The 27,555-nt window shown below is 40.7% G+C and overlaps 2 protein-coding genes across 6 annotated transcripts in view; both read left to right on the top strand.

Moving 5' to 3' along the window:
• Positions 1-4,797, top strand: part of lamc1 (laminin, gamma 1) — a 69,704-nt gene extending 64,907 nt beyond the window's left edge. The window contains exons 26-28 of the mRNA XM_074688067.1: positions 872-1,030; positions 1,135-1,234; positions 1,323-4,797. Of these exons, the coding sequence (XP_074544168.1) occupies positions 872-1,030; positions 1,135-1,234; positions 1,323-1,579 (516 nt within the window). The 3' untranslated portion in view covers positions 1,580-4,797. The remainder of the gene's footprint in view (positions 1-871; positions 1,031-1,134; positions 1,235-1,322) is intronic.
• Positions 4,798-6,077: 1,280 nt separating this feature from the next.
• The window catches only part of rasal2 (RAS protein activator like 2), an 81,417-nt gene continuing 59,939 nt past the window's right edge, over positions 6,078-27,555 (top strand). Inside the window, exon 1 of one of the 5 annotated variants that reach the window (XM_074688071.1) lies at positions 6,078-6,625. In XM_074688071.1, coding sequence (XP_074544172.1) covers positions 6,499-6,625 — 127 coding nt within the window. In that variant the 5' untranslated portion in view covers positions 6,078-6,498. Of the gene's footprint in view, positions 6,626-20,172; positions 20,749-27,555 lie in introns of those variants that run through there. The other 4 variants (XM_074688072.1, XM_074688076.1, XM_074688069.1 and 1 more) reach the window with 4 other exon arrangements.

Below are 27,555 nucleotides of genomic sequence, written 5' to 3'. Positions count from 1 at the left end.
AAGTCCACATTATGAGATAAAAAAGGCCAACTTGTGAGGAAAAAAGGAAAAATTATGAGATTTTGTGTTTAAACAGTGAGAATAGTTCAAGTTATGGGTTTAAAGACTTCAAGAAATGAGGTAAAATTCTAAATAACACTGTAAAAAGTTAAGTTATGATTCAAAAATAAAAAGAAAATAGATTTGGGGTAAAATTATGAGAAACTTTCAAGTCATGAGATGACAGGTTCCAAAAAATGAGAAAAAAATGCAAAATAATGAGGTAAAAAGTTTGAGATCTAGGGTTGAAATTATTCAAGATATAAATTAAAATAGAACTTAAAAGTAAAAAATATATTTTAGGTTAAAAATATGAGTTCAAAAATCAAAACGATGAGGTAAAAGTCAAAATAATGAGAGATTGGTTGAAGTCATGAGAAAAGTCCAAAGTATGAGATGGATATACAGTATTATGAGATTTGGGTTCAAAATAATGTGACAAAAGTTAAAATAATGAAAAGATGAAAATGTTTTACTTTAAGAATTTTTTGATATAAAAGTAATAGTTTTTAAATAAAAAGAAAAAAGTGTGAAATAACTTTTTGAGATAAGAAGTCAATTATTTGATTCCAGTCATGAGGAGAAGATCAGTTTCCCAAATGTGGAAAATGAGAAGTCTCAGTTTGTCTCACTTTCTCATTACCTGACACAATAAGTAATCTCTTCACTCCATTCAGTCCAAGGCTGCCTCTAACTGGGCTCAAACTGGGCTCAAACTGGGCTCAAACTGGGCTCAAACTGGGCTCAAACTGGGCTCACACTGGGCTCAAACTGGGCTCAAACTGGGCCTCTGTGGGTTTTAAAGATAAAAGATAACTCTGTGTCCCTTCAGGGCTCAGCTAAGACCAAGGAGGACGCAGAGAAGGCGCTACAGGACACCAACAAGCTGGACGACGAGGTGGACGACATGATGAACCAGCTGAGCGCCGCTGAGCAGGAGCTCGCCAGGAAGAAGGCCGAGGCCGACCAGGACATGATGATGGCGGCGATGGTAAGACGTCAGAATCAGTCCAGAGACTGAAACTGGATTTGAAAGGGTTTTCAGTGACCTGAGTGGATAGAGGAATTAACAACCAACTCTGCTCTGTGTCTCAGGCGTCAGACAACGCCAAAGAGGCTGAGGACAACGCCCGCAAGGCCAAGAGCGCCGTCAAGACGGTCCTGAGCACCATCACGGCTCTGCTGGATCAGCTGGGTATGACGGGGTCTCCACAGTCTGCAGACGTGTTCAGGTCAAACCTCATCATGATGAAAAGGTTAATTTTCCTTTCTCTTCCCTCCAGGAAACATCGATAAGGTGGACCTGAGCAAGCTGAACCAGATCGAGGAGTCCCTGAAGAGCGCCAAAGGAAAGATGACCAACAGCGAGCTGGACAGGAAGCTGGCGGAGCTGAACGACGTGGCGCGGACCCAGGAGGACATGATCAACGACTACGACCGGCAGATCAGCGAGATCCGCGGCGACATCGACAACCTCATCGACATCAAGAACATGTTACCAGACGGCTGCTTCAACACGCCGTCCCTGGAGAGGCCTTAACCCCGCCCACCTCCTCCTCCATCCACCGCCAACACTCCCCGCCACTTCTAACACTCCGGCGAGCACGCCGGCCTTTACCAAAACAGTTTTTTAACTCTCGTTTCTGATTCTTGTCTTTGTTTTTCTTCTAAAGAAAGAAGCCAATACTTCACCCTCATGAAAAAAACAGAAGCAGCTGTTTTTGTTTTGTCTCCAGGTTTTTTTTTTTCTTTTTGTTCGAGACGCAGTAACGTGGTTTCGGTAGCACGGACTAAACGGCGCAGAGAAGCCGTGCAGAGAGGCGGAGGAAACCTCAGAGAAAAAACCAGAACCACAAACCCGACGTGACTGCACCGTCTGCTCCGACAGGAAGTTTCACTGACGCAGAAACCACACAGAAGCTCCTCCTGCTGCGTCTGACCCACCATTACCCATCATGCCCTATGGCTACACACTGTTCGATGCTCTCTGTCCTCTGTCAGCCATGTTTTCAGACCCCCCACAGTGAAGGAAGCTTTTCTCCCAAAGCTGCGACATCACCTCTTCTTCTTCTTCTACAGTATTCTCTCCCACACGGGTCGTGTTGTTCAGTTAAGCCACGCCCACTCTGCTGGTGTGTGTGTGAAACTTCTGAAGTCCAGAAAAAAGAGCCTTTCCATCTTGTCTGCACCAGATACCACTATCCTGTTTCTACCAGGTCTGGATCTTGGCCTATAGGGTTAGAAGATGTTTTCTCTTTATGCACAAGATGTCACATCTTGTCACACGTTCGCACTGTTAGGGGAATAAAAGATTGACGCCAGATATCATCTTGACCACACAAGATACAAATCTTGTTCATAAGATCCATAACTTGTTTTTTAGATTAATATTTCATGTACAAAAGTTTGAATCTTGATTTTAAAAAGGTGTCAATATCAAGCTGAGATAAGAAATTGTTTATAACGTGAATCTTGCGAGAACAAGATCGTGACTTATGAGAGCCAGATCCTTTTATTTTAATGCATCAGACCCTATCTTGCTCACATTGATGCAAATGTCACATCGATTTCAAAGAAAACGCAAATCTTGCACATGCCTTGTTCTTGTAAGAACAAGATATGAAAATTGTTGGTGAGATTTATAACTCTAAAGTAAGATTAACATTTCATGTGCAGAAGTTAGAATCTTGATTTTTTTTTGTTTACTTGTTTGGGCAAGATATCAGAAGTGACTTTAGGATATGGATGCTGTGAAAACAAGATTATAACTTTTTTCTAGACAAGATACTTTTAATTTATTCATCAGACCTTATCTTGCCCTGGTTAAATGTCGTCTTTGGTGCACAAGATAATCTTGCACATGTCAGACACTATCTTGTTAGCACATGATATTGATCTTGCAAGGAGAAATCTAACTCATTAGCAAGATTAACTTTTTAAAAGTTTAAAAACTTGAATTTTGAAGGTTTTGAAAAAGTGGTCTGTTTGTGCAAGATATGACTGTGTGTCAAGATAGAGGACAGGATGCTGAATTTTGCAGTTTGCAAGATTCTATCATGCACACATTACATGTCACCTTGGGTGCACAAGATACATTTGAAGCTATCTTGTTGAGAAGTCAATTCAATATCCTCTCTTCAAAAAACTGTGAATCTTGTTTGCGCAAGATCTTGAATTATGTTCATGAGGTACGTATGAGCAAGATTTTATCTGCGTAAGCTAGCTGTAATGCTAAAGTTTTAACCCTGTGCAAAATGTGGGTCAACCAGGCTCCATCTGGAAAGCCTGATGTACTCGCAAGATAAGTGTGACGGATTGGGATCTTGTGTGTGCAAGATATTATCTGGCGTGACAGAATTTCTCGACGTTCCCTGAGTTATCGACCTTAAATTCAGAGTTTTCTTTGAATGAAACTTTTAACATCTTGTTGAACCCTCTTCCAACAAGATTTCTATCTTCTGCAAACAAGATACCATACATTTCAGGACTTCAGGAGCTCCGTAGGTGCGCGTGACATTTCTCAGCGTGGTCAAACACCATTTCATGAACGGATGTTTTTAACACTACAGACATTTATCTCGACTTGCTGCTTATCTCTGGTGTTTTTTACCGATCACACATTAACATTTTCTTCCAGGCTAAATCAAACACTATGCAACTTTGTACATTTGCGTAGCGAGAATTTTATCTGATACACTGGTGCTAATAATTATTTCAAATGTTATATTTTTGTGTGAATGTTTTTTATTATGACATAGAGTGAGGAATTTGTTATTTGTGTAAATATATGCTTCAATGATTCAGGACTGGCTGGTTTTCAGAAAGAGAAGCTCCACCGTGCAAACAGCCACAACAAGTTCTATCACAATCAATCAACTGAAACCTCCAGGTTAAATATATATAAATATCTATGATAACGTCTGTGGTATGTTATTATTATAATATGCTTGCTTGTATACATGGCTCAGTGTCTCTGCCTCATAGCGATGCCAATATTTCGTTTGTGTTATTGATCCTCTGTGAGTTAATTCAACCTAACTGAATATTTTTTAGCTTTTTGACCCTTGTTTTCCTGAAGTCCTCCGCTCCGAGGAGATGAAGAGCTGTGCCACACGTCGCTCCATTAGTTAGTGTTTTGTGCCTTAATATAAAGTGCTGTTTTAATCACAGCCCTCGTCGAGGGCCTCCACGTTTTATTTCACAAAATTTTTCCTTGTTTATCACCGTCTCCTCATGTCGGTACTGAAGCGGGGTGTTTTTTAAAGTCAGGTCCTGAAACAGAGAACGTTGATCTGAGTCCAGCCGGTCAGAGCCAAACACTCCACAGCTTTAGATTTGTAGTGTCTCCACTGGAAGCTCCCGCAGATAAACAGATGATGCTTTTGTTTATCCGTCTAACCGGTGAGATAACCTTGAATGTTCACTCTGCTCTCACCGACTTGTTTTCTGTCGTTTTGTTTTTGCCGTTTTTTTTTCCTCCCTCCATCCAGACGGCCGCTCTGCAGGCCGCGCAGCACACACACACACACACTCACACATGATGTATAAACAGTATTTTAAGTTATAATGTACCAGTTATTTGTATTGTAACCTGTTGTCTACGATGCTGATGTGAGTGCTGCTCAGCCTGCAGGAGTCCTCTGCAGTGTGTTGTTCATCTGACGTCATGTTTGCAGCTCTGTGAGGACCTGAATGACCCTTTTTGTTCACATGTGCCTGTAAATCCAAACTTAACATTTGAATAATAAAAAAATTACTACAGGAAGCAGTGTGTGAAGAAGTGCTGTCTAAACACGATATTGGTATGTCTTAACAAAATTCCAAGACCAGATGAGGAGTAGAGACCACCATGAGTAGAGACTGTACATCCACATCTCTGAGTCACTTCACTTATTTCAAAATTATCTCAAAACTTCAGAATAAAAGCCTGCAAGTTATTTTGACCGTTTGAAAAAACTATGAGAAACATCTTTGGGAATCTAGAAAAAGACAATAATTGTATTATATTTTTATTATTATTATAACTATTATTACTATTTTACCACGAACTACAATTAAACTACAAACAAAGCTGATTTACAGTAATCACCAGTAGAGGGCGTCAGAGTCCTGTTTGTGTTCCCTTAGCTGGAGAGGGAGACAACTTTCACATGTTTGGAACATATATTATTGCCTCTTTATACAGTAAAAATGTTTGAAGGAAAAGATTTTTCACAGTAATGCAACTAATTTATATTTTCACTCTGAATTAACTAAAAGGAAATTTAAAAGTTTTACTTTATGTATTAAGCAGGTAAAAAGTGCTTTTCAGTGGGCAATAAAAACAGGTAAAATTGACTTACACACAGTAAAAAATTAATAAAAGAGGCAGCTAAGCAATGAAATCAATATGTATAATACAGGTATATAGGTTTGTTTAGGTTAGATATATTCCACCATTGTTTTCAGTGATATTATATTGAGTGTCATATCGAGGAATGGTTATTTTAAATTAAAGGAGTTTTTTTTTTTTTTTTTTTCAAATTTACATGAGAATAAATTTATAAATTTAAACTTGTTTTAAAAAAACCCGAAATATTATTATTATTATTTTTTTTAAAAAAAATATATTTTTAATATTTGATTTTTTTTGAGTTTACAGTTTACAAACATTTAAACATATTTGTTTTTTTTTTGTTTTTTTTTAAAGATAAATGATTAAATAATAAATAAATTCAAATATAAACCAAATTATTAAAAAAATATACATATGTCATTTGAATAAATATTGAACGACGGTTCAACAAATTTATTTTTGATAAATATGTAAAATATATACATTTAAATTTTAAAAAGTAAAATTATTTTACGAGTCAGTTTAGAGGATTCATGTATTTATTTATTTTTATCTGTATTTTTGAATCCAGTAACCGACCATATGTTTTGGCATTCCCGAAATTCCGTTAGTCAGACTTCCACGCGCGCTCACCTCCGTCCAGACACGAGCTGGAGCCCCAGCGCGCCCCCGCGGGCTCGTGCCCGGGGCTGTGTAGGGGACTGTGGTGGCAGAGAGGGAGGGAGGGAGAGGGGCAGAGAGACTCCAACCGACCACACCGGGACTCTCGACTCACTTCAGCGGCTCACGCAGGACCTTCCAGCCGCTCCTGGGCGTGTTTCTCGGGATAAAGAAGGAAAGGGGTTCCCTTCTAATCCCGGACACCGGTTTGTGAGGAGTTTTAACCCCGCTCAGCTAACCCGGGAGAGGGGAACAATGAGGGAGAGCCAGCCGGGCTGCCGGACCTCCTCTGCCGGCTGCTGCTGCTCCAGCTAACGGCTAACTGGAAGCCTCTGGGCGGACAACGCGACTGAAGTTTACCGCTCCTCCACCGCCGCCTGACGACTCTACCACACACTTTACGGGTTAACATCCACTTCTGGAGGGCTCATTTTAACCTGGACAAGTTTTACTCCCGTTTGGATATGGAGACGGACTCAGCAGCGGGCGACGTGGAGTCCCTACACGGCGGACTGAGCCTCCTGGACCCCCTGGTGGACCGGATCCTTGTGGACACTGTGTCGCAGCAGCAGGGATGGCTCCGAGTTTACGGTAAGAGAACAGGAGTGACCCACACGGAGGATGTGTTACCGTGTGGAGGGACGGGTAACTGCCCCGGGCTGGGGCTGGGGTCACCGCCGGCTGGCTGTGAGGGGACAGGGGCTGCTCCCGGTGGATGTCCGGGCTCGGTCCAGAGAGGTCAGGGGTCAAACCCAGCGCCTCTCTGGGCTGAGAGATTACCGTAAAGTCCCCTGAGTGATGGGCTCATAAAGACTCTGAAAGACAGGCATTCAAAAAGTTAGTCTCCAAAAATAGAGCAGAGACCTGCAGCTCAGGGCTGAGGGAGAGGACAGTGACATAAATCTACAGGTGCCAAAAAATACAGATTATCACCTCAACTTCCTGTCAAATAACACTGTAAGAGTGATGTGTAGATCACTGAAACTGCTAAAAACTGCTCTTTTCTGCAGCCTCGCCCTGTCTGACGGGGGCTTAATGAAACAAATGAGCAGCTGGACACTTCTGTTTAAATCTGTCAACACTTATAACGAAACTGACCTCTTGAAAAGTCATCTGGGAAAGCAGAATTTAAACATGATTTGACATAAATGAAGATTATATGGATGTTTGCTGTTGGTGTTTTCAGGAGGAGGTTTTTGGAAGCTGGACTGAAATTGTGGCGTTGTCGGCAACAACACATCAGTGTTTATCAGCAGTTGAAAGAAGCAGAACTGTCAGATATCTCACAAGATCAAACATATCCTTGTTCGTAGATTTAGATTAAAGCAGCAGGGAGACTCTAAGTCCACATGCAAACTGTAAAAAGTGCTCATCAGTTTCATTTGAGCACGTCACAGGTGAACGAAACTCCTGAAAACTTCCAGGTGATCTGGGCGTGTGATTGCACACTGCAAAAAACTGAAATCTTCTCAAGTGTTTTTGTCTTATTTCCAGTGGAAAATGTATTTTTAGACTTCATATGAGCCACATTCACCTGACCAGTCCAGAAAAATGTCTGATTTCAAGTTATCCAAAGACAAAATGAGGTCTGAATTGCTTGTAACAAGTAAAAAAAACTTGCGAATGGAACAGGAGAAAATATACTTGATTAAGACTTTATACTTGTTTCAAGCAAATCTCAAATCTCTCTCATTTGTCTTTTAATAACTTAAAACAAGACATTTTTCTGGACCGATCAGTTGAATGTGGCTCATATCAAGTGTAACGCCTCAAATACACCAGATCTGTCTTCAGTCCGACCCCGTTCTGTTGCATCTTGACAGCGTTTGTCAACTCACGCCAGCTGCGTGTTCAGTCCAACAAGCTCTTTTCTAATGAGACTAATCACTTCTTGACTCTACGTCCCGACATATTTTACTATCCTCGTAAAAAATAAACAAGAATGTCAGCTGTCAATCATCATCAAACGTGACGTAAAACCTTGTTTTAAACCTCATATAACTAATGAAAACAAAACTTTTCAGAAAAAAAGAGAACTTGAATACAAGACAGCCAAATGATATCTTCAAATCACCACAACAATCCGGCGTGAGAAACATTTCTACCAGGTGTATTTAGTTTTTAAAGTTTGACCACAGCCCATCTGGAATGACTGGGGAGATGGATTTTTTTTTATTTTTTACCTATACTGCAGCCAGCCACCAGGGGGAGCAGTTTTGGTAGCAACCTCACTTGAGGATGGCTGCGTATTACCTGCGATATGATGGACCAGCCACGGACTTGAATGGAAACCTAGCTGATTGGTTGCTGTGACTGAGCGGAGATGGACTGCAGACGCATCTGGTGTATTTCAGCCGTAATGAGACAATTTTTGGTAAAAATAAGACAAAAACACTTGATAAGATTTCAGTTTTTGCAGTGTTTTCCTCTGTCTTATTTCACTCGTGTACATTAAAAACGCCTGGATCTTTCCTACACTGACCTGCTGTGACTGCGCTGTGACTCTTTAAACTGTACAGCTCATAGATTCAGTCATGTGAGCAGCGCTGAAGCCTGGAGCTCAAACAGAGCGTGGTAAAATGACGCCTACATCAAACTTTCTGTGGAGTGGCAGTAAAAAGTGTCAGAATCAGAAATCGTGTGAAGCAAAATGTTCAGATTTTGTGGGTCTAAACTCTGCCTTAAGACCAAAAACTGGGCAGACTGACTCACTTTCCTCTCTACCTTGAGTCCTACTGGAGTCCGGTCTTCCCCTTTAGGGTTTGAGTTCCTTTATTCTTTAAAATAAAAGTTCCTCCGAGCTCTTTAAACTCTTTTCCATGACAGTGACGGGCTCTGCTGACGAGCTCAGTCGTTTCCCCGTTTGTCGGCCTCAGGAGGAAGTGAGTGAAGTGAGTAAACTGCTGCTGATGTGTTGCTCACAGTCTGTGAGTCACAGCTGGTGTCTGAGTGATGTAAAGAGTCCACACCCAGACAGCATCACCAGGAACACACACACACACAAACACACACACACACACACACAGGAACCAGAGAGGAGCAGTTTCAGGATGAGCCCACCTGTGATGAACAGACCCTGGTAGTTTCTGTAGGTCAGAAAGACTGGACGTCCCAGCTCCAGGTCGCTCCAGGATGTGGTTTGGCGTGTTCAGACTGAGCATGTGCAGATTTTTTAGGTCTCTTCATTCATATGTTGTAGAAATCCTTGAATCTGATCAAAATACTCCTTACTGTTTTGGGCCTCAAACATCAAGGTCTACCCACAGCCCCGCCCCACCATCAGACCTCCAGAGGGCTGTCCAATCAGAGTGAAGGGGGTTTCTTAAAGAGACAGCAGCTAAAAAAACAAAGTGTGTCAGACAGAGGCTGAATTGAAAGCTTGGATATGCTTTCTGCACAGGAAGAGATGCACAAAATCAGCAAAAGAGAAGGTATATGACTTTTTTTACTTTGTAACACTTTGTGCAGTATCTCTTTCCAAACTGCAGGAGGCGGTGTATCACAAATGCACATCTACCACAGCACTTAACTAGAGGAGGAGAAGTTCTTTACACTGTTTACAACATTTTTTCCCAATTCCTCTTCTCCGCCGAGTTTGACCGCAATTTCACACCATGGTTGGTCATCACATGGTTACCATGGCGATCTCTGAGTGATGAATCAGATAAATGCCAGGAAGTTTGTACCTCGGACACTAGGAGCTCTTGTCCCTCTATGTTCCACGTTGTTTCTATGTGAAAGTTAGAAAGTTTCGGAGGTGCACATTGCAGGAGTTTTCCTACACAGGTCCCCAAATCTGACCTGTACCGTCCCACTTTTAGGTACCCTTCTATCAGGGTACTAGACCAATCTGACCCCAGAAGGTGGAGCTAGAAACACTGCAGTCCTTTGACTGGTCAAAAGAATTCCTGGATGTCTTCCATCCTTGCTCTTTGTTTACTGTGTCACATTTTTCTTCTTCGTTGGATTTATTAGCGGGGTACACTGTGTTGCACTGCAATGACATCACACTATTACTTAGCTAATGCGGCTATCAGCATCTGGCTGACACGCTGCTACCAAAAGGCCACGGTTAGCTGTGGAAACACCAACAGAATCAGGTTTTACCGACCCAACCCGTACCAAACTGTACTGATCCTAACCGGACTACACTAGGGATGGGTACTGAATTAAGTACTTTTAAAGGTACTGACCGAATTCTGTCAAAAGTACGGGGTACCGATTCATTTAAAACCAAAAGGTACCATGTTGAGGTACCTGAATGCATCTTTGTGTATGTGAGGAAGTGGAAGAGTAAGTGATTTTCCATGCTGGACACGAACACAGCTTTGCAAGGTTACATATTGAGGAATACAAATGTTAAATTTAAAAAAATGTGTTATGTTATTATACAAATTGATATTTTTTTTTTTACCATATTAGCACCTAAAAAGTACCGGAAATTGGTACCGTTGAGTACCGATACGGATTGCCAGGTACCGTCTATCGGTACTGTATCATTTGAAATGTGAAAGGTACCCATCCCTAGACCAAACTGTACTGATCCAAACTGGACCAAACTGTACTGATCCAAACCGGACCAAACTGTACTGATCCAAACCGGACCAAACTGTACTGATCCAAACCGGACCGCTTGGTGGAATCAAGGCTTAAAACATCAGTGAGAAAAAAAAATGGAGACTATTTTGAGCTAGCTAGAAGAAGACTGAAAGAACACCCCCTCTTTAAATTAATAAATAAATAGATAAATAAATAAAGGGATCTGAGCCCTGACAAAGTTTCTATTATTAAAAATAAATTTGTCAGCTAGTTCAGAAAGTGGCAACCAAGTCTTGGAGAGCAGTAGCCACTGGTGGCAACTTATTATCAGCTAAATGAAACCAGTACAGCTCAGAAACAGTAATGCATCACATTATCTTTACATTGGAACTTAGCTCATGTTAGCACAAAGCATTCTGGGAGCTGTGTCTGAGGGTTGCAGATGAATCTTGGTCGCCACATTAAGCATGATTAGTGTTGATCTCTGTTTAATATCCTGATCAGTATGTATCTGGGTCACAACTCTAACAGAACATCAGAGGGATTCAGGGTGCGACAGCGACGGTTGCCAGGTTTTTGTTGGCAAACATGTTGAAAAACTGGCAACCTATTCTTGGCCTCAGTTTCCATCATTGGCAACAACTTCAGCTTGTTAGAAAGTGAAATTTGTGCGTAGGAGGAGCTGAAATGATGGAGTAACTTCTGGTTAATGTGCAGTGTTGTCATTGGTTCAGGGTGTTCAGGCTGTTGTTGGTTCAGGGAGATGACTCCAGAGGATTAAAGAGTCACATGAAGTCAACAGATGGACGCTTTCATATTCTGCTTCGCTGTGAATTTTTTGTATTTGGATCAAAAACACGGAGAAGGTGTGTTTGTTCCCACACACCCTGAAGGCAGCGCTGGTATCTGTGGGAGCAGCTCTGTGTCAGGATGTTTGCTCTCCCTCCCTCCCTCCCTCCCTGCCTCCCCCGGTGTTGGCAGAGTGTGATGTCAGCAGCCAGTTTGTGCCGGTGATCTCACCCAGCAGGACTCCGGCTCTGGCATCAGACCCTCGCATACCTCAAAAACGGATCCAACAATGAGTCCTGCTGCTTTCAAACCGGCTCAGTGAGGATGAATGAGCTCCAGAGCCCTGCGTGTTAGAGCTGCAGGTAGCTCGCTCACACCTGGGCGTGCCCTGCTCGAAAGACTTGAGATTTAACGGCAGTCATCATGATCAAGTAAAGCCCTGTTTCCACCAAGTGGTCCAGTTTGGATCAGTTTGGTACGGGTTGGATTGGTAAAGTGGCAGTAGGGGGTTCGTAACTGGAGGGTTGTTGGTTCAAGTCCTGTCTAGGGATGGGGACCTTTCATATATAAAACGGTACGGTACAGATGCCTAGTATCTGGCAATTTGTACCTGTACTCAACAATACCAGTTTACGGTACTTTTTTGTGTTTATGTGGTAAAAAATATCAATTTGTTTAATAATAAAGTATATATTTTTTTCAATTTAACATATTTAGTCTTCAATATATAACCTTGATTGCTGTGTTCATGTCCAACATGGAAAATTGACTATTCTTTCACTCCCTCACAGTCACTAGGGTGTGTTTAGGTACCTTAACATGGTACCTTTTGATTTTACGTGAATTGGTACCTGTACTTTTGACAGAATTCGGTCTGTACCGTAAAAAAAATACCCTAGTCCTGGCATAGATCAAGATTGGGAATTTAGCTGATAGCTGGCAAGGTGTTAGCATACTTTTCTTAGCACTGTTGAGGTGCCCTTGAGCAAGGTGCTATACCCCACAACTGCTCAATGTTGTGAGTCGCTTTGGATGAAAGTGTCTGGTAAGTGAATTTGTAAAAACCTGATCTTCTTGGTAGGCAGCGTGTAAGCTAGCTGCTGTTTTAGCTACGTAATAGGCTGTAAACGCCATAGCAGTGCAACACAGTGTACCTCGCTAATAAACCCAACAAAGAAGAAAAATTGACACAGTAAGCAAAGAGCAACGATCGGAAACATCCAGGAATTCGTCTACTTTGTGATTGGTATGAGAAAGCTCAGTGGTATCCCAACAGAAGGGTACCAAAAAGTGGGACGGTACAGGTTGGTAGTTTGAGGAAAATGTGTACCGTACCAAGATGAAATGAACTGAACAGCTTGGTGGAAACTGGACTAACTTTAGAAGCCAGATTTTGTCAGGTCTGACCTTAGAAGAAGAAAACTACTTTTACACCACAAACTGCAGTTCCTTCTCTGTCCACTTGAGGCCTGCTGCAGAAACACCAGAAACCACAAAATAAAAACAAGAGCATGTTGGGAATTCATAGGATTTCACACCCAGAAATGTTTGCAGCTCTTCTAACCCATCAATGCACCGAGATATGATGATGGGCTAAAATTAAACCATCTGCAGACGCCTCTAACATGTTTGTGCAAAACGTGTCGACTCAAAAATTCAACCTGATTAATTTATGGTGCTGTGATCGCTGGATTAATAAAATATCAACCTCGTCTGTTTGAGAAGCAGGCGTTTATTCACCCCTGAGGTTGTTTCTCTCCACTTCCATCCCCTGAGTTCATCATCTTTGCTTTGTTTTTTCGCCTTTTCTCGGTTGTTTGTGGCGTTTCGTTGCAGGAGCAGGTGGTCAATCCGTGCTCCCAGGACTTTAAGCATCATCTACTCAGAGCCAGCTCGTCTGTCTGGAGGATTTCCCCGCTGTAATTGGAGTCAGATGTTTCTCATGGGTGTGAGTCAGGGGAAGATACAGTAGGTGTTTTGGGCTAGCCTAGCTTAGCACAAGGACTGGCATCAGGTGGAAAGTGTTAGCCTCCGAACACACCGCCCTAATGAGTCTGATATGGATTTTCTCCCCGCTTTTATTTAATCTGGAGACGAGTTAATGACCACTTCCAGCTTTAATAATCTGCAGGCTGTGCAGAGAGCGGTCTGTGGATTAATCCTGCTCTGTGAAAGCGTCCACACAGAGTGTAATCCAGAGAAAGGCTGTGGGCTGTAAGCCTATTAAAGCTGACTGCAGACAGACGCCCAAACACAGGACTGATCCTTGTTCTCCTCGCCCCCCACGGTTCAGCCGGCTCCGTCACATGACAGCATATGTTGAATAATTTCATCTTCTGACCGGCTTAATCCTCAACCCGGACGTGTCCTGTCTCTTTAAATCCTCCAGCTCTGACAGGTGTGTGACCAGGACGTGAACACCTGACTCTCCTCTGTTTACATTCATTAAGCCGTGGTAATTAGAGGGAACAGGGCGCTCACACGTGGATGCGTGACTTAAGCTTTTACGGCTGATCGTTTATGTGTGTTAAGCAACTGTCGGCTCTAGTTAAAGGGTCATTCTGGTGTTTTTTCACCTATTTCTGAGGTAAACAAAAGAATGAAACATCACCTACAGATTCGCCTCTTTTGACCAATATTTATTCATCCTCTCACAGCTCAAAACAGCTTAAAAATCCACTGTGGTGGAAATTCAGCTCTGTGAGGCTTAACTTATATTTTCTATCATCCATCCTAGTATTCTTAATTTAAAGTAGAGACACGTGTTACTTCCAGGAGAAGTTTTAACCAGAAACCAACCTAAAAAAAAAGCTCCTATCGACCATGAAGGGTTAAGTGTGTGGAAGCTGCCGGCTGTTTGTCAGGCGAGTGCAGGTGAGCAGGTTCAGGTGTGTGTTATGGTCTCAGGGACAATGGAGGCCGGTCCAAAGAGGAAATGGAAAGTTCCTCACAGGATGGGGGGCGTAGGGACAGGATTTCCTCCTCTGAAACAAAACAAGAGTCCAGCTTCTCTGGACCGAAATAAGCAAGCGGCTATTTCAGGACGCTGAGTGGAAAAACACGCAAGAGGAGGAGTTTTCTTTATGTTTCAGCTTTTTTTGTGCTTCACACCAGCGAAGTGAAGCACTCAAACATCCGTCTGACACTAAAAACAAAAGAAAGGGACAAAAAATACCTCAATACAGATATTCAGTGGCATGTTTAGAGATTAAAAGGGTGATGTTTGATTTATTTTGAGGATTGAATTAAAAGATTAATCAATTTATTATGCGATTAATCATTTATGAGGACAATTAATCTGATAATAAAACGATTAATTATTTATTTAAGAAATTAATCGTATAATAAATCAGATTATAGTTTAATTCAACCACAGAACCCTTAATGAAGTGATTAATAACAGATAAAACAAGCTGTTCAATCAGACAACTCATCCTTCAATTACATGACTAATCACTTGGAAAAACGATTAATCAATTAAGTAAACAAATCGCTTCACAGTTATCATATAATATTTCTGATTATGGTTTAATGTTATGATAAATTAATTTTATGAAATTATAATAATCAAATAAACAGGTTTTTAAATCAACTGACTTATCCTTTAAATGATTAATCGCTTGGATGAATGATTAATCGATTAAGTAAACAATTAATCGCTTTCTTTAACAGTTAATTCTTTAAGTAATTAATCGTGTAATTAAACTGATTATAATTTAATCTAATGATAAATTAATTTAATGAAATTATAATAGGTTTTCAAATCAACTGACTAATCCTATAAATGGTTAATCTCTTGGATGAACGATTAATCGCTTTTTTAAACAATTAATTCTTTATTTAAGAAATTATTCATATAGTAAATGTGATTAGAGTTTAATTTAATGATAGATTAATTTAATAAAGTGATTCATCATTAATTTAACAAGTTGTCTAACTAAGTAACTAATCCCTTAAATGATTAATCGCTTTGATTAACGATTAATCGGTTAAATAAACATTTAATCGATTTGGAAAATGATTAATTGAGGGCAGCTAAAGATTGACAGTAAGAACACAGAAGTTAGCACATCGCCTCCTATATGAATAGCGCCCATGCTAAGCTAACAGCCCCCTGCTTAGCTGGTCTTGATGCTCCATGTTAGCCTGCTGCTGTACACAGCGTGCACTCAACTTGGTGTTTTTCTCCCTGACTTCAGGGTCAAACTGTCGTGAACCCCCTCCGTGTTTTTCACAGTGACCTCCACTGAGTTTGAACTTCCTGTCTGATTTCTGGAAGTGTTGTCCGTCCTCGTACCGGTGACGGCATCCAGCAGAGCCTTGTGGGAGTTTAACTCGGGATTCCTGAGGGCCGTGTCCCTCGCTCTGCTGATTTATGTCTCTCCCTCTTTACGCCGCTGGTTATTTTTAGCGGCAGGCGGCGGCTGCTGCTGCTGGTTTCCGGCAGGATGGAGATGAGGAGCGGACAAAGTGGCGTCTAATGGAACAGCAGGGCCGGGGCGTTTTTTTACTTTCTGCTGTCGTGCATCACCTCTCCTCTGTCGCCGTCTGAGTTTCCACCTGAATGACTTCCTCTCCTCTCTGCCCGCTTCCTTTTGTCCTGTGCAGGAATGTTTGTTACTCCTCCTGTCAGGGCTTCATGCCAGGAAATAACTCAGATTCCAGATCTGAAGTCAGATTCAGGTTGAGTCCAGAGCCCGGGACCTGAGCTGACCTTTTACCCACTTTGACTCTGGGACAAACCAAATCTGGATCTGATGAACGTCTGCAGTCAGTCATAAAAGGTTTAGATGTGAGGAGGAACAGTAATGATCCTCTGCAGATCCAGAGAGGCTCCCTGACTCTCTCCTGTTTGTGGACGTGTTCGGGGATTCCCAGGTGAAGCTTCAGGTGTGAAGAGGCGGAAACGGTCTGGCAGTCAGCTGATCTGAGAGCTGTGAATGATTTTCTTACACCTGTCTGTTCTCTGTGGAGTCAAAGCGCTCTGATGCTTGAACTGAAAACTCCAAAAGACGTCAAATACACCTGCGTCATCTCCACATCCCTGCCCCTCAGGTGAAATGAGACTTTAGAGATGCCCCTGTGCATTCTGGGTAACCTGGATGGACTTCAAAAATAAACTCAGGGCGCCTGCTTACTGAGGAGGACTTGGCATAGTCCTGGACTCCTCGGCTTAGCCAGCCTGAGTCTGAGCTCTGACCTACATCCAGCCGGGTCTTTATCCAAGAAATACTGACATGTGGGGGTCACCGTGTCTCCTCATGGTCAACAGGAAGTAGTAAAGAACAAAACAAAAACAACTGAGAAATTAAACTGATAAGAAATTTTAAACATTTTGGAAAAATAGGAAAAAAAACAAGAGAATAAAAAGGTCTAAAAATGTGATAGGAAAAAGTAAATAAAGCAGGAAAGTGGAAAAAACAGAAACGTTTGAAATAAATGAGCAAAAATAAAGACAAGGAAGCAAAAGGTCATAAGTAGCAAAGTAGAAAAAAAAAAGAAAAATAAAGTATGAAAAAGGATAAAAAATTACAGAAATTGAAAAAGTAAAGGATGTAAATGAAAACACAAAAAATGCTAGTACAAAAAAAGAAAAGAATAAAATCAAAGAAAATCAAATTTGAAATATAAAAAATAGCCAAAAAAAAAATTAAAGACAAAAATTGAAATTGGGTAAAACAAAAATATAGATAAAATAAAAAAAATGAGAAAAAGTAATAAATTGAAAAAATAACTGAATTAAGACATATTAAGAAAATGTATTAAGAAAAAGGAAAGAAATTTGAAAAATAAATAAATTAAAACTACAGGAAAAAAGACACTTAAAGGCTAAAATGATAAAGAAAAAATACATTTATCATTTTTACAAAAAAAAGAAAAACCAAAAATAGTAAAAGCATGACTGAGGCAAAAAAGAAGAAAAAATGAAGAAAGAGAAATTACAGTGAAAAAGTTTTTTTTTTTTAAGGTTTGGACAGCCAAAAAAATAAAGCAAGTTAAGATAAGATGCAAAAAAAAAAATCATGAAGAAAAAGTAAAAAAATAGATTAAAAAAAATAAAAAGTAAGGTAGGAAAAAATAAGAGAGAAAAAAGACAAAAACATAAAAGTAAAAAAAGAAAGAAAAATAAGAATTCTGAATTAGTTTGTCTCCCCAGATGACCAAAAAAATAAATTTGATAAAAAATTTGAAGACTTATTATTTTTCTTTTTTATACAGAAGAGAAAATAAAACATATTTTGACACTTGTGGTGAAACCATTCGACAAAAAAGTAAAACACACTGAACCAAACTGAAGATGACCCAGTTTAAGTCTTTAAACTAAAGTTGACAGAATGAAAATCAGCCTCCGAGCTGGAAATGAGAACATTAACGTTAACAACTGAAGTTAATGTTTACATGACTCAGATCTTGAGGATCAGATTAGATTCAGATCGACATGTTCCCGTCTGTCTCTCTGTGAGCAGACAGCAGGTCAGGTGATGAAGCAGACGCAGACCGTTCAGTCTTTATGAGCTCTTTATGTCGTTTTATTGCCTCCTTATTGTTCCATCTTCATCACCTGATGATGATGAGGGTTTGTTCGTCTCTGTGTGATCTGCTGCTGCAGATCAGCTTATCTTATCTTTACACCCCGGGCCACAGCTTCACTTTCTGGCTCAGACACATCAGTTTGCTCTCAGCGTTCTCCACCCTGACCCTTCGCAGCAGCAGCAGCGATTGTTTCTACTCTCTCCTGACCTTTTAGCTCGGGTGATTGACGGCTGAAAGCCTCACATGTAAAGTCTCAGACCTCCTGATTTACATGTGAATCCCTCACACACTGACGCTCTCTCCTGTCTGACCACGTCTCTAACCTGCAGCTGACGGTCGTGGCGCTTCCTGTCTGAACACAGATCTTTGAGAGTGTGAATATTCATCAGCCCCCAGAGGTCTGAGAGCTCAGAGGTTTAACCTCCTAACCTCTCTGATCCACTGCTGGTCAGTCGCTGAGAAGTCCCGCTGTGCAGCTGAGCGATATTCAGTCACAAGGAACTTTATTCACCCTGCAGACGATGTCCAGGAGGTTACACAGCTGACTCTGAAACACTCGGATGCTGAGTTTAACTTTTAGTGAAGAGGCATGTTTGAAGCTTTTGTGAGGCTTTTAAAAATCATCATTTGAAAACTCTACATGGGATGGCTGCCTGCGTCTAACCACTGTGTCAACCACGACCTCAAAAACTAACTCAGCAGCAGCATCTCATTGAATATTACTGACTTTTTACCGTTGTCTGGTTGTAATATGGCATTCCCATATCACATTCCTGTTGCTATGCGCCGCCCTGTTGGTTGTGGTTGCCTGTTACAGCAGCGCTCCCTTCGTTGCCCGTTTCTTTATTTTCACTATTTCTGCTCCTGTGTTTGTCTGGAGATTCTACATGTAACCATGGCTGCATTGTTACATGTGAAATCAGCTGTTAGCAGCCTGTAGCATATCAATGCTAGCTGGTGCAAGGCCGGATGTTTCCCACAAGGTGAGGAGAAGGAGGTGAGGACGACGTGCTGGTTCTCAGGTGTGAGCTAAGAAGTGACGACACGGACCTGTCCTTTCATGTGACAGTCACTCTTCCTTCTTTGTCTCTTTCTTGCAATTTTTTCGTCTCTTTTTCGTCATTGCTTTGTATGGCTCATATGTTGGTCATGGACACCAAACTGGTTTTGTCGTCGGTGATATTTTCACTTTTTTAGCTCCTGTGTTTGCCTGGAGATCCTGCATGTAACCATGGCTGCATTGTTTACATGTGAAATCAGCTGTTAGCAGCCTGTAGCATGTCAATGCTAGCTGGTGCTAGACCGGATGTTCGCCAAGAAGTGACGACATGGACCTGTCCTTCCATCCATCGGTATTGCTAACGTAAGATCTATCTCCAATAAGATGGACAAGCTAGCCGTGCTAACCCAGCAACAGAGGAAATACCAGAAGGCAGAGTAGCATCATGCTATTCACAGACATGGCTAACGGAGCTAACACCAGACACCAACACCACATGTGAAGAGCTTCACCTGCTGTGAGCAGACAGGATCCAGGAGACAGAGACTGAACAGACTGCTGAAGAAGCTCAGTCCTGGACCCTGTGGAGGTGGAGGCTGGCTGACTGGACAATGATGGACAAGCTGTCAGCATCTATTTTTATTATAGAGCTTTTTACACTTTCTATACACTGTCTTACTTTTGTTTTCTTGATTGCTGCTGTGACTCCTCCTGAATATCCCCTCAGGGATAAAAAAAAGTATTTTCTATTCCTGCCAAATGGTGGCAGTCGCAGAAGGACAGAGTGTTTTTGAAGTTTGGTGTGTACATCATCGTTGGCTGTTTCTGTTCCTCTTTTCCTCAAGAAAACAGAAACTTGTGTTTTTTTCTCAGAGTGAACTTTTCATGCAACTCTCACAAACTTAGTTTAAACTCCAGAAAGGATGAAGTTGGTCACTGACTTCTCTTGGATCTGGAAGAGTGTCTCTACAAATCCAGGTCCATGTTTACGTCCTGGATCTGGAAGAGAAGTTGGTTTAATAAAAAACTCAAAGTAAGAGTGTTTGACCTGAAAAGCTCCCCACAGATTCAGGAAACGGCGATGGCACTCTCTGAGCGTGGTTTCAGTTTCAGCGTGTTCACAGGGGAAACCACAGTCTGCTGCTTTTAGAGTTTGGTGGAACCTGATTGGCCCACTTTTTTCACTCGGTGTCTTCATGAGTGGCTCACTTCCTCTCAGGAAGACAGTCACCAGAGAGACTCAGAGTCTCCGCCGCCATGAAGACGACCTGAGGAGTCGCCGTGCTGGTCCTTAACGTGTTCTTGGAGGAGTATGCACAGCTGTTGGTGTACCAGCTGTTTCTGCCTCCATCTGCTCGCCGCTGCCCGGAGGACGTTGGCGTGTGCTGGAACATGAGTGAACACAGAAACCCCCCTGAAGGCTGCCAGGGTCTGGTCCAAGGTCCCTGTGAGGCCTCCTACAGCTGGCACCATCACAGGAAACGCTGGAGGACGTTGGACCCACAACCTCCTCCTCAGCAACCGCTGGACAGATACAAGTGGAGGACGTCTGCCTGCCTGGCTCCACGGGGGGCAAAGATGGCCGCCTCCGAGGGGCTTCACCCGAGGCTGCTCAGCCTGCCACGGTTCTTCTCAGTCCCAGAGTCCTCTCCAAGCCAAGATCAGCCCAGGTCCTCGTCTTTGAGAAGGATCTTACCCTACATCAGATCTGTGTCTGAGCCTGGATCAGGGAACGCTGGTGGAGGAGAGGCTGAGCGAAGAGCGCCCTCTATCGGCAGCTTCCTCACGTCGATCTCCAGGAGGATCAGCAGAGTCTTCACTGAGGAGACGGAAACAGGAGCAGGAGAGTCCGGTAGGGGAGAAAACTTTGGCTTTACAAGATGTCAGTCTGACGTGGAATGAATAAAAAACTGTAGTTTGAGGGATTGAATGTTTAGGTCTGTATTTTGGTCCGGATCGTCAGAAAGCATCAAAAATGTGGAGGAATGCAGATGATTTTCAAGCTTCTCATGGTTTATCAGTTATTTCACACTCTTTATATCCACATTTCTGCGATGATGAGTTGGTGTCGATATAATTTCCACATGACACGACCGGGGCGTGACATGTGAAGTCCAGTCTCAGCTGACGCCTGTGGTTCATCTGTTTTTAAGCTGACAGAAAGTCTTTCCTCCACCGTGAGCGTCTTCAAAGATCCGTGTCCCCTCGCTCAGACAGCCAGTCTCTCGGCCCAGCAGCCACTATGAAGGTTAAGTTATGCTAATTGAATTTTCCACGAGAACATTGCATGATGTGCGGAGCTAATACAGCCGGCCCGGCGATAATGAATGTGTGTGTTCATGCTGAACTGACAGTGATGCAGCGGAGGAGTCGGGATCAGCTGAAGAAGCGTCTCCGCTGACTTTTTCTGGCTCCAGTTATTTAACTCTTAATCTAATTCTTGGTCCAGACCACACGAACCAAAGAGGCAGAGACATTCCCAGGCTGAGAGTCCGACTAGGTGTGCTCTGTCCGTTTGAACTCTGATGCAGAGGCGGAAAAACACCAACATTCACACCCACAAGTGGTGGGGCTGGATTAAGAAAATTAATCTAATTAATCAGAAGTTGTGGCATCAATTAATCGCAATTAATCGCAAAGTTGGGTTGTTCGTTTCAAACCATGTTACCGTCACTGCTCTCGTACTTCCATGCATCCTTTAAGTTGGCGTTGCTGTTAACCAATATGTCCACCAGGGGGCAGCACAGAGTCAGAAGTTTATGACAACGACAAACTGAAAAACAAACAAGGCGACTGTGGAGGAGGTGTTGCTAATGTCCCACTTGCACAAAAGACAAAAATGGAGCCAGCGTTGTTGGAGGCGGTGGTCGTGAGGCTGTTAAATACATCCCAGAGGTTCCTCCATTGTTATTTCTTCTTCGTGTCTCACTAAAGCTACGTATCAGGCAGTAACAGCAACACTGCCCCTCTTGGTTCCCAGGGGTACTGCTCCGTTTGGTCCGTATCCGTAAGCTTTGTGAAAATGTGCAGAAATATGGGCAGAATGAACGCAGAGCACGGACAAAAGGCTCCATCTGTATCCAGATCCGTACTTAAAAGTTGAGCATAAATAAGCCTTCACACCCCGCTATTGTTTAAAATTTGTGTCGAAAGGAGCGGTTGCAGAAACCATACTTCATAGATCTACATGCTTGTGCTCATACATGGAGCGTACTGTCGAAGCACACCTCTCTGAAGCAAAGAAACAAACTGCCTGAGCACGGCACAGTTAACGTCACACTGGCCAAACAAACTGGGCCTCAGGGTTGAAGTCACGTGTGTCAATCAGCTGCCTGGATAGTTTGCATGACTGGAACATAGGGATGGGTACCCAATTAGGTACTTTTATAGATACCGACCAAATTCTGTCAAAAGTACCGGGTACTGATTCACATAAAACCAAAAGGTACCATGTTTAGGTCCCTAAATGCATCCCTGTGATTGTAAGGGAGTGGGGGATTAGGCAATTTCGCATACTGGACATGAACACAGTATTGAAAGTTTATATATTGAAGAAAAAGTATGTTCAATTGAAAAAAAATTTATGTTTTATTATTAAACAAATGGATATTTTTTTACCACATAAACACAAAAAGTACCAGGAATCTGTACTGTTGAGTACCGGTACCAATTGCCAGTTATCAGACATCAGTACCGTATCGTTTCAAATGTGAAAGGTACCCATCCCTACTGGAACGCATGTAGAGAATAGAAAATGAAACTTAAGTATAGCTCTGTACTGGTACCAACAATACTCTTTCCATATTTATGACTTCCTTTTTGGGGTGAATATTGGCAAGAAACTCTCGATATGATGTGTATCACAATACTTCAGTCCCCATACGATAGTATCATGATGTATCACAATATCACAAAATTGTAATATATTGCGATATTCCACACAATTAACTAAGAAAAAAAATTGAGATGATGTTTAATGAAATTAAAGTATTACTCAAAATTAAAAAGACCAAGGAAAACATTGATGTCTATGGCACACTAACTTGCTCAATGCAACAAAAACCCACATCATCATGTTTAGAAATTGAATTTTTGAAATATATTCTGAAGTAATATTTGTTATACTATCTATAGGCAACATACAGTGTAGTAGCTCTTCGGCGCCGTCTACCGCAGTGGAAGTACGGAAGTTGTATTTTACTTCCAACTCGGCTAAAATATGAGTTTTTATTTTTCAGGTACGGGCTTTGGGTATCGACTTATACGATACTGATACTAATCATTTTGCAGCAGTTTGGTGAAAAAAAAGCTTTAGAGCTTACAGGAATTAATTATTCCATTGTAAACTTTTATACTTGTTTCATTAAATCATCGTTTGTCACCGTGTTCATCGTTCGGACTGTTACACCAGGAAGTCATGCACCAAAAACCACTCTGTGCCGTCTGCAGTGCGGCTAAAACTGTTAAAATGGTTTATCTTTTTTTAATGTGACTTTATTTTCAGTAATTTATCAATGTTATATTTTTAAGATGCTAAAAACTGTTGATCTACTCCCCCCTAAGTCAGGCGTGTTGGATAAAAACCACGGTCTGTGTGGATCATAGTCACGGTGGCGTATCCCTCTGAGTGATGGCTAAACGGAGGCGGTGGTTGTAAATCTCCATGTGACAGTTTTCAGATAAATATCATGTGACGTGTCGATTACACAGGGAAGTCAGTTTGTTCCTCTGTAGCTTCAGGCATCTGTGTGAGTGTGTGTGTGTGTGTGTGTGTGTGTGTGTGTGTGTGTGTGTGTGTATGTGTGTGTGTGTGTAGTCATCGATCATCTTACTCACAGATGATCCCTGTTATCTGTCACCTCCCAGCAGCCCCGGCGGCAGCGGCGTGCCGTGCCGTGCCGTGGCCACCCGAGCGCTCAGTCATCCCTCCTTGTAAATTTGAAAGCAGCATCGAGGAGCGATTGTGTAACCAGAAGATTTAATTTCACCCCTCTGAGGCCGGGGTTTATGGGAAATGTGGTCATGTGAGGAGGAGGAGGAGGAGGCAGAGGAAGAGTTATCACATGATGGAGAGCTTTAACCTGCACTTTATCACACTGACTGGTTTTTATTCAGAGGAAAAACAGACGGATTAACCTTTAAAACTGAAAACAACCTGCAGACGGAGTGAAAGTTAGTCCAGGACGTGTCTTTAAGGAACATCACTTTATAGAAACCATGTTTCCCATGATGCTTTGCATTCATCAGTGATCCCTGAGGCTTCTTTGTTATATTTTTAACTTTCACTGATTAATAAATGATTGCCCAGCAACACGCCTCTCAGGAGGCAGCAGGAGAATGACATTAAACAACCTCAGATCATCCCGACTCTGTGATCGTCCCGCAGAAATGAAAATGTAACGATTTTCATAGATTTTTAATTTTTCAAAATTTTACAATTTAATCTTTTTTTAATAATTCTTTTATTTTATTTTTATATTCTTACCATTTAATTTTTTCATATTTTTCATAGATATAATTAATATTAGGAAAAACACCAAACCACTGAATTCTTTTTTTATATTTTTACAATTTAATTGATCCACTTTTTTATAATTCATTTTTTATTTTATTTTATTTTTATATTTCTAATTTTTATATATATATATTTTTCATAAATATAATTGATAGTATATTTATTTGATGTTCACTGTGGCGTGATGACCAATGCAGAGGCAGAAAAACACCAAACCAACAAATAATTTTTTTTAATATTTGAATATTTTTACATTTTCTATTAATCTATATTTTAATTCATTTTTATATTTTTAAAATTTAATATTAATTTTTTTTTTTTACATTTTTCATATATATAATTAATATTTTATTAACTTTGTGTTAACTGTGGCCTGATGACCGATGCAGAGGCAGGAAAAAAACAACCCAACAAATTAATTTTTTAAAATTTCTTCATTACTTTCTTTTTTTTTCTGTTTTTATATTTATTTTTTGTTTTATTTTTAATTTTTTTATATTTTTTGAAATATTTTTTTCATAAAGATAATTGATATTATATTTTTTTGTTGTTGACTGTGGCCTGATGACCAATGCAGAGGCAGAAAAACACCAAACCACTGAATTAATTTTTTAGTATTTTTACATTTTAATATTTTTATTTTTAATTTTCTATTTTTTTAATCATTTTTAATTTACTTTTTTTTTTTTAATTTTCATACATATACATTTTTCACAATTATTTTTAATATTATGTTTATTTGCTTGCTGACTGTGGCCTGATGACCAATGCAGAGGCGGAAAAACACCAAACAGAGCTGGCGAGCCCTCCAGGAGAACACGGGTCAGAAATGTTTGTCTGCTGTGTGTGAACAGAAACTGAACCAGCAGAGAGGTGCTATTAATGTTTCCAACAGGCACACTGCATGCTGGGTAGTAAAAACCACAGAGCTCTCACTTCTCACCACACACACATGCACACTCTGACACACACACATGCTGACACACAGAGGCCTGATTCATCCTCCTGCTCTCACACTCTGAATTTCCATGTGAAAATGAAGTCACTGCTAATTGGAGGCTAATTAACCCAAATATGTGTGAGTGTGTTCTCATGGGAGTGTGTGTGAGGCTGACCCAGAGGCCAGGACAGACAGCTCCTGCATACCAAAGGCTGTGTGTTCACTCTGTGTGTGTGTGTGTGTGTGTGTTTCTTTTGTATGTAAATGTCTCCTGCCTTAACAAAAGCGTCCCTGAGCCGTTCCTCTGAGCTCATTAACCTTTCTCAGCGCTGCTGCTGGGAAAGTGCAGGACTCCACACACACACGCTGGTTCGGGCTCAGTTTTGGCGTGAACCCAGATCCTGTCGCTCTGTAGAGGATCTGTCTTCAGTCTCTTTTCTGTCCAGACTTTCTCAAACGCTTGTCTGAATTATTTATTTTATTTTTTTGACATGATGCAGGACGGCTTTAAAGATAACATCTATCACTAAGCTTCAGACCATAGAAGGAACAAACGTCAGAATAAAATCCTGAGGTTTCAAGAAAACAAAGTAAAATGAGAAAGGGACATGATTCTAGGATTCAAAAGCTAATAAAGATATCCCTTTCTCATTAAATAACAATTTGACTTACAACTTTAGTCCTGTCAAATAACAAAATCATTCCTCTTAAAATAAAGACTTTAATTTTGTAAAATGTCTTTACTTTCTTAATATAATAACTTTATCACCATGAAATTTTAACTCATGAGATGCTAGCTTTACTTTTAGCAAAATAACATTATCAGTGCTGTTAAATTAATCATAACCCTCAGTAAAGTTTTACGTTTAATTCTGTAAAATACCAAAGATACCCTTGTAAAATTACGACTCGGCTCCCCAAAAATTACAGCTAGACCTTTGTAAAATTAAAAACTAAACTCTGTGAAACTATGACTCATCAGATGCTAACTTTAATCTTGGAAAAAAATTGCCCTTAAAAACTTACAAAATAAGTTCTGTAAAACTTTGAGATTGCACTCATAAGGTTATGCAATTACCCCAGTAAAATGTAAACTTTACAACCGTAAAAATGATGCAATGCCCATAAAATGACAACTTAACTCTTTCAAAATCATTTCTTTAAAATTAAGACTTTAATGGGTGAAATTATGACTTAATCACTATGAAATTATTAGTCGTGAGATGCTAACTTTACTTGAGTAAATCAACGATATCAGTACTGTAAAATTTAACATAACCCATGACTTAACCTCTGTAAAATCCTTATTTCTAACACTTAAATTTTAATCGCATGAAATAAAAATGTAACTGTCAAAAAATGAAAAAAAATATTCTCCTATTAATCTGCAATTTATGAAAATAGATCCGGTTAAATGCCAACTTTACGATCGTAAAAAAATTATTCCTTTGTAAAGTTACAACTTTACACATGTAAAATAATGATTTTCCCCCAAACTGTTATTCCTTTTTTCCTTTTAAATTAAGACTTTAACCCAACTCAAAGCCACGTTTATGAAAATTGGGACTTTACCCTCTTTAAATCATCTGTTTAACTCCATAAATCTTTTACTTTAACTGTGTCAAAAGTACAATATTACCCCTTTAAAACTAAAATATCCGTCCCGTCAAATTACCACCAAACCTTTAAACAATAGTTACTTCACTGACATCGAAATTACGATTTTATTTCTGGTAAATAATGTCATCTTATATTCGAGTTACCATTGTCTTGATTTTGGCCTTTTTTTTCGGTTTCAGTTTGTCTTTCTTCAGAATTAGCATCAAATTCAGAAGTGATACAAACTCGAGGTTTGTGAATGTCAAGAAATATAAAAGTTGTATCCACAATGAAAAACAGTGGAAAAGTTTCCTCTTTTAAAATAATTTTGGGAGTTTTTTGTGTTTTTTTTTGTTTTTGTTTTTGAATTTTTGTTTCTTTTACACCATACCTCTCCTGAACAAACCTGCTGGACGGTTGATTTCCTGAACTGAAATCTCAAACCGTCAGCTTTTTTAGGATCCAGGTGGAATAAGAAGTTGTGTGTACTTTCTCCTGCAGTCAGGAGGTGACACCGCTCTTCACCTTTGACCCCTGAGACCCCCGCCCCCTCCTCCTCTTGTCCTCTGCCGCCATGATTGACACGTGAGCGAGAAACTCTTCCT

Source organism: Halichoeres trimaculatus, unplaced genomic scaffold (genome assembly GCF_033239565.1).
Source record: "Halichoeres trimaculatus isolate MK-OKI-2021-1 unplaced genomic scaffold, fHalTri1.1 fHalTri1_scaffold_15, whole genome shotgun sequence".
Classification (NCBI taxonomy): Eukaryota; Metazoa; Chordata; class Actinopteri; order Labriformes; family Labridae; genus Halichoeres; species Halichoeres trimaculatus.
This window is presented reverse-complemented; position numbering and strand designations above follow the sequence as displayed.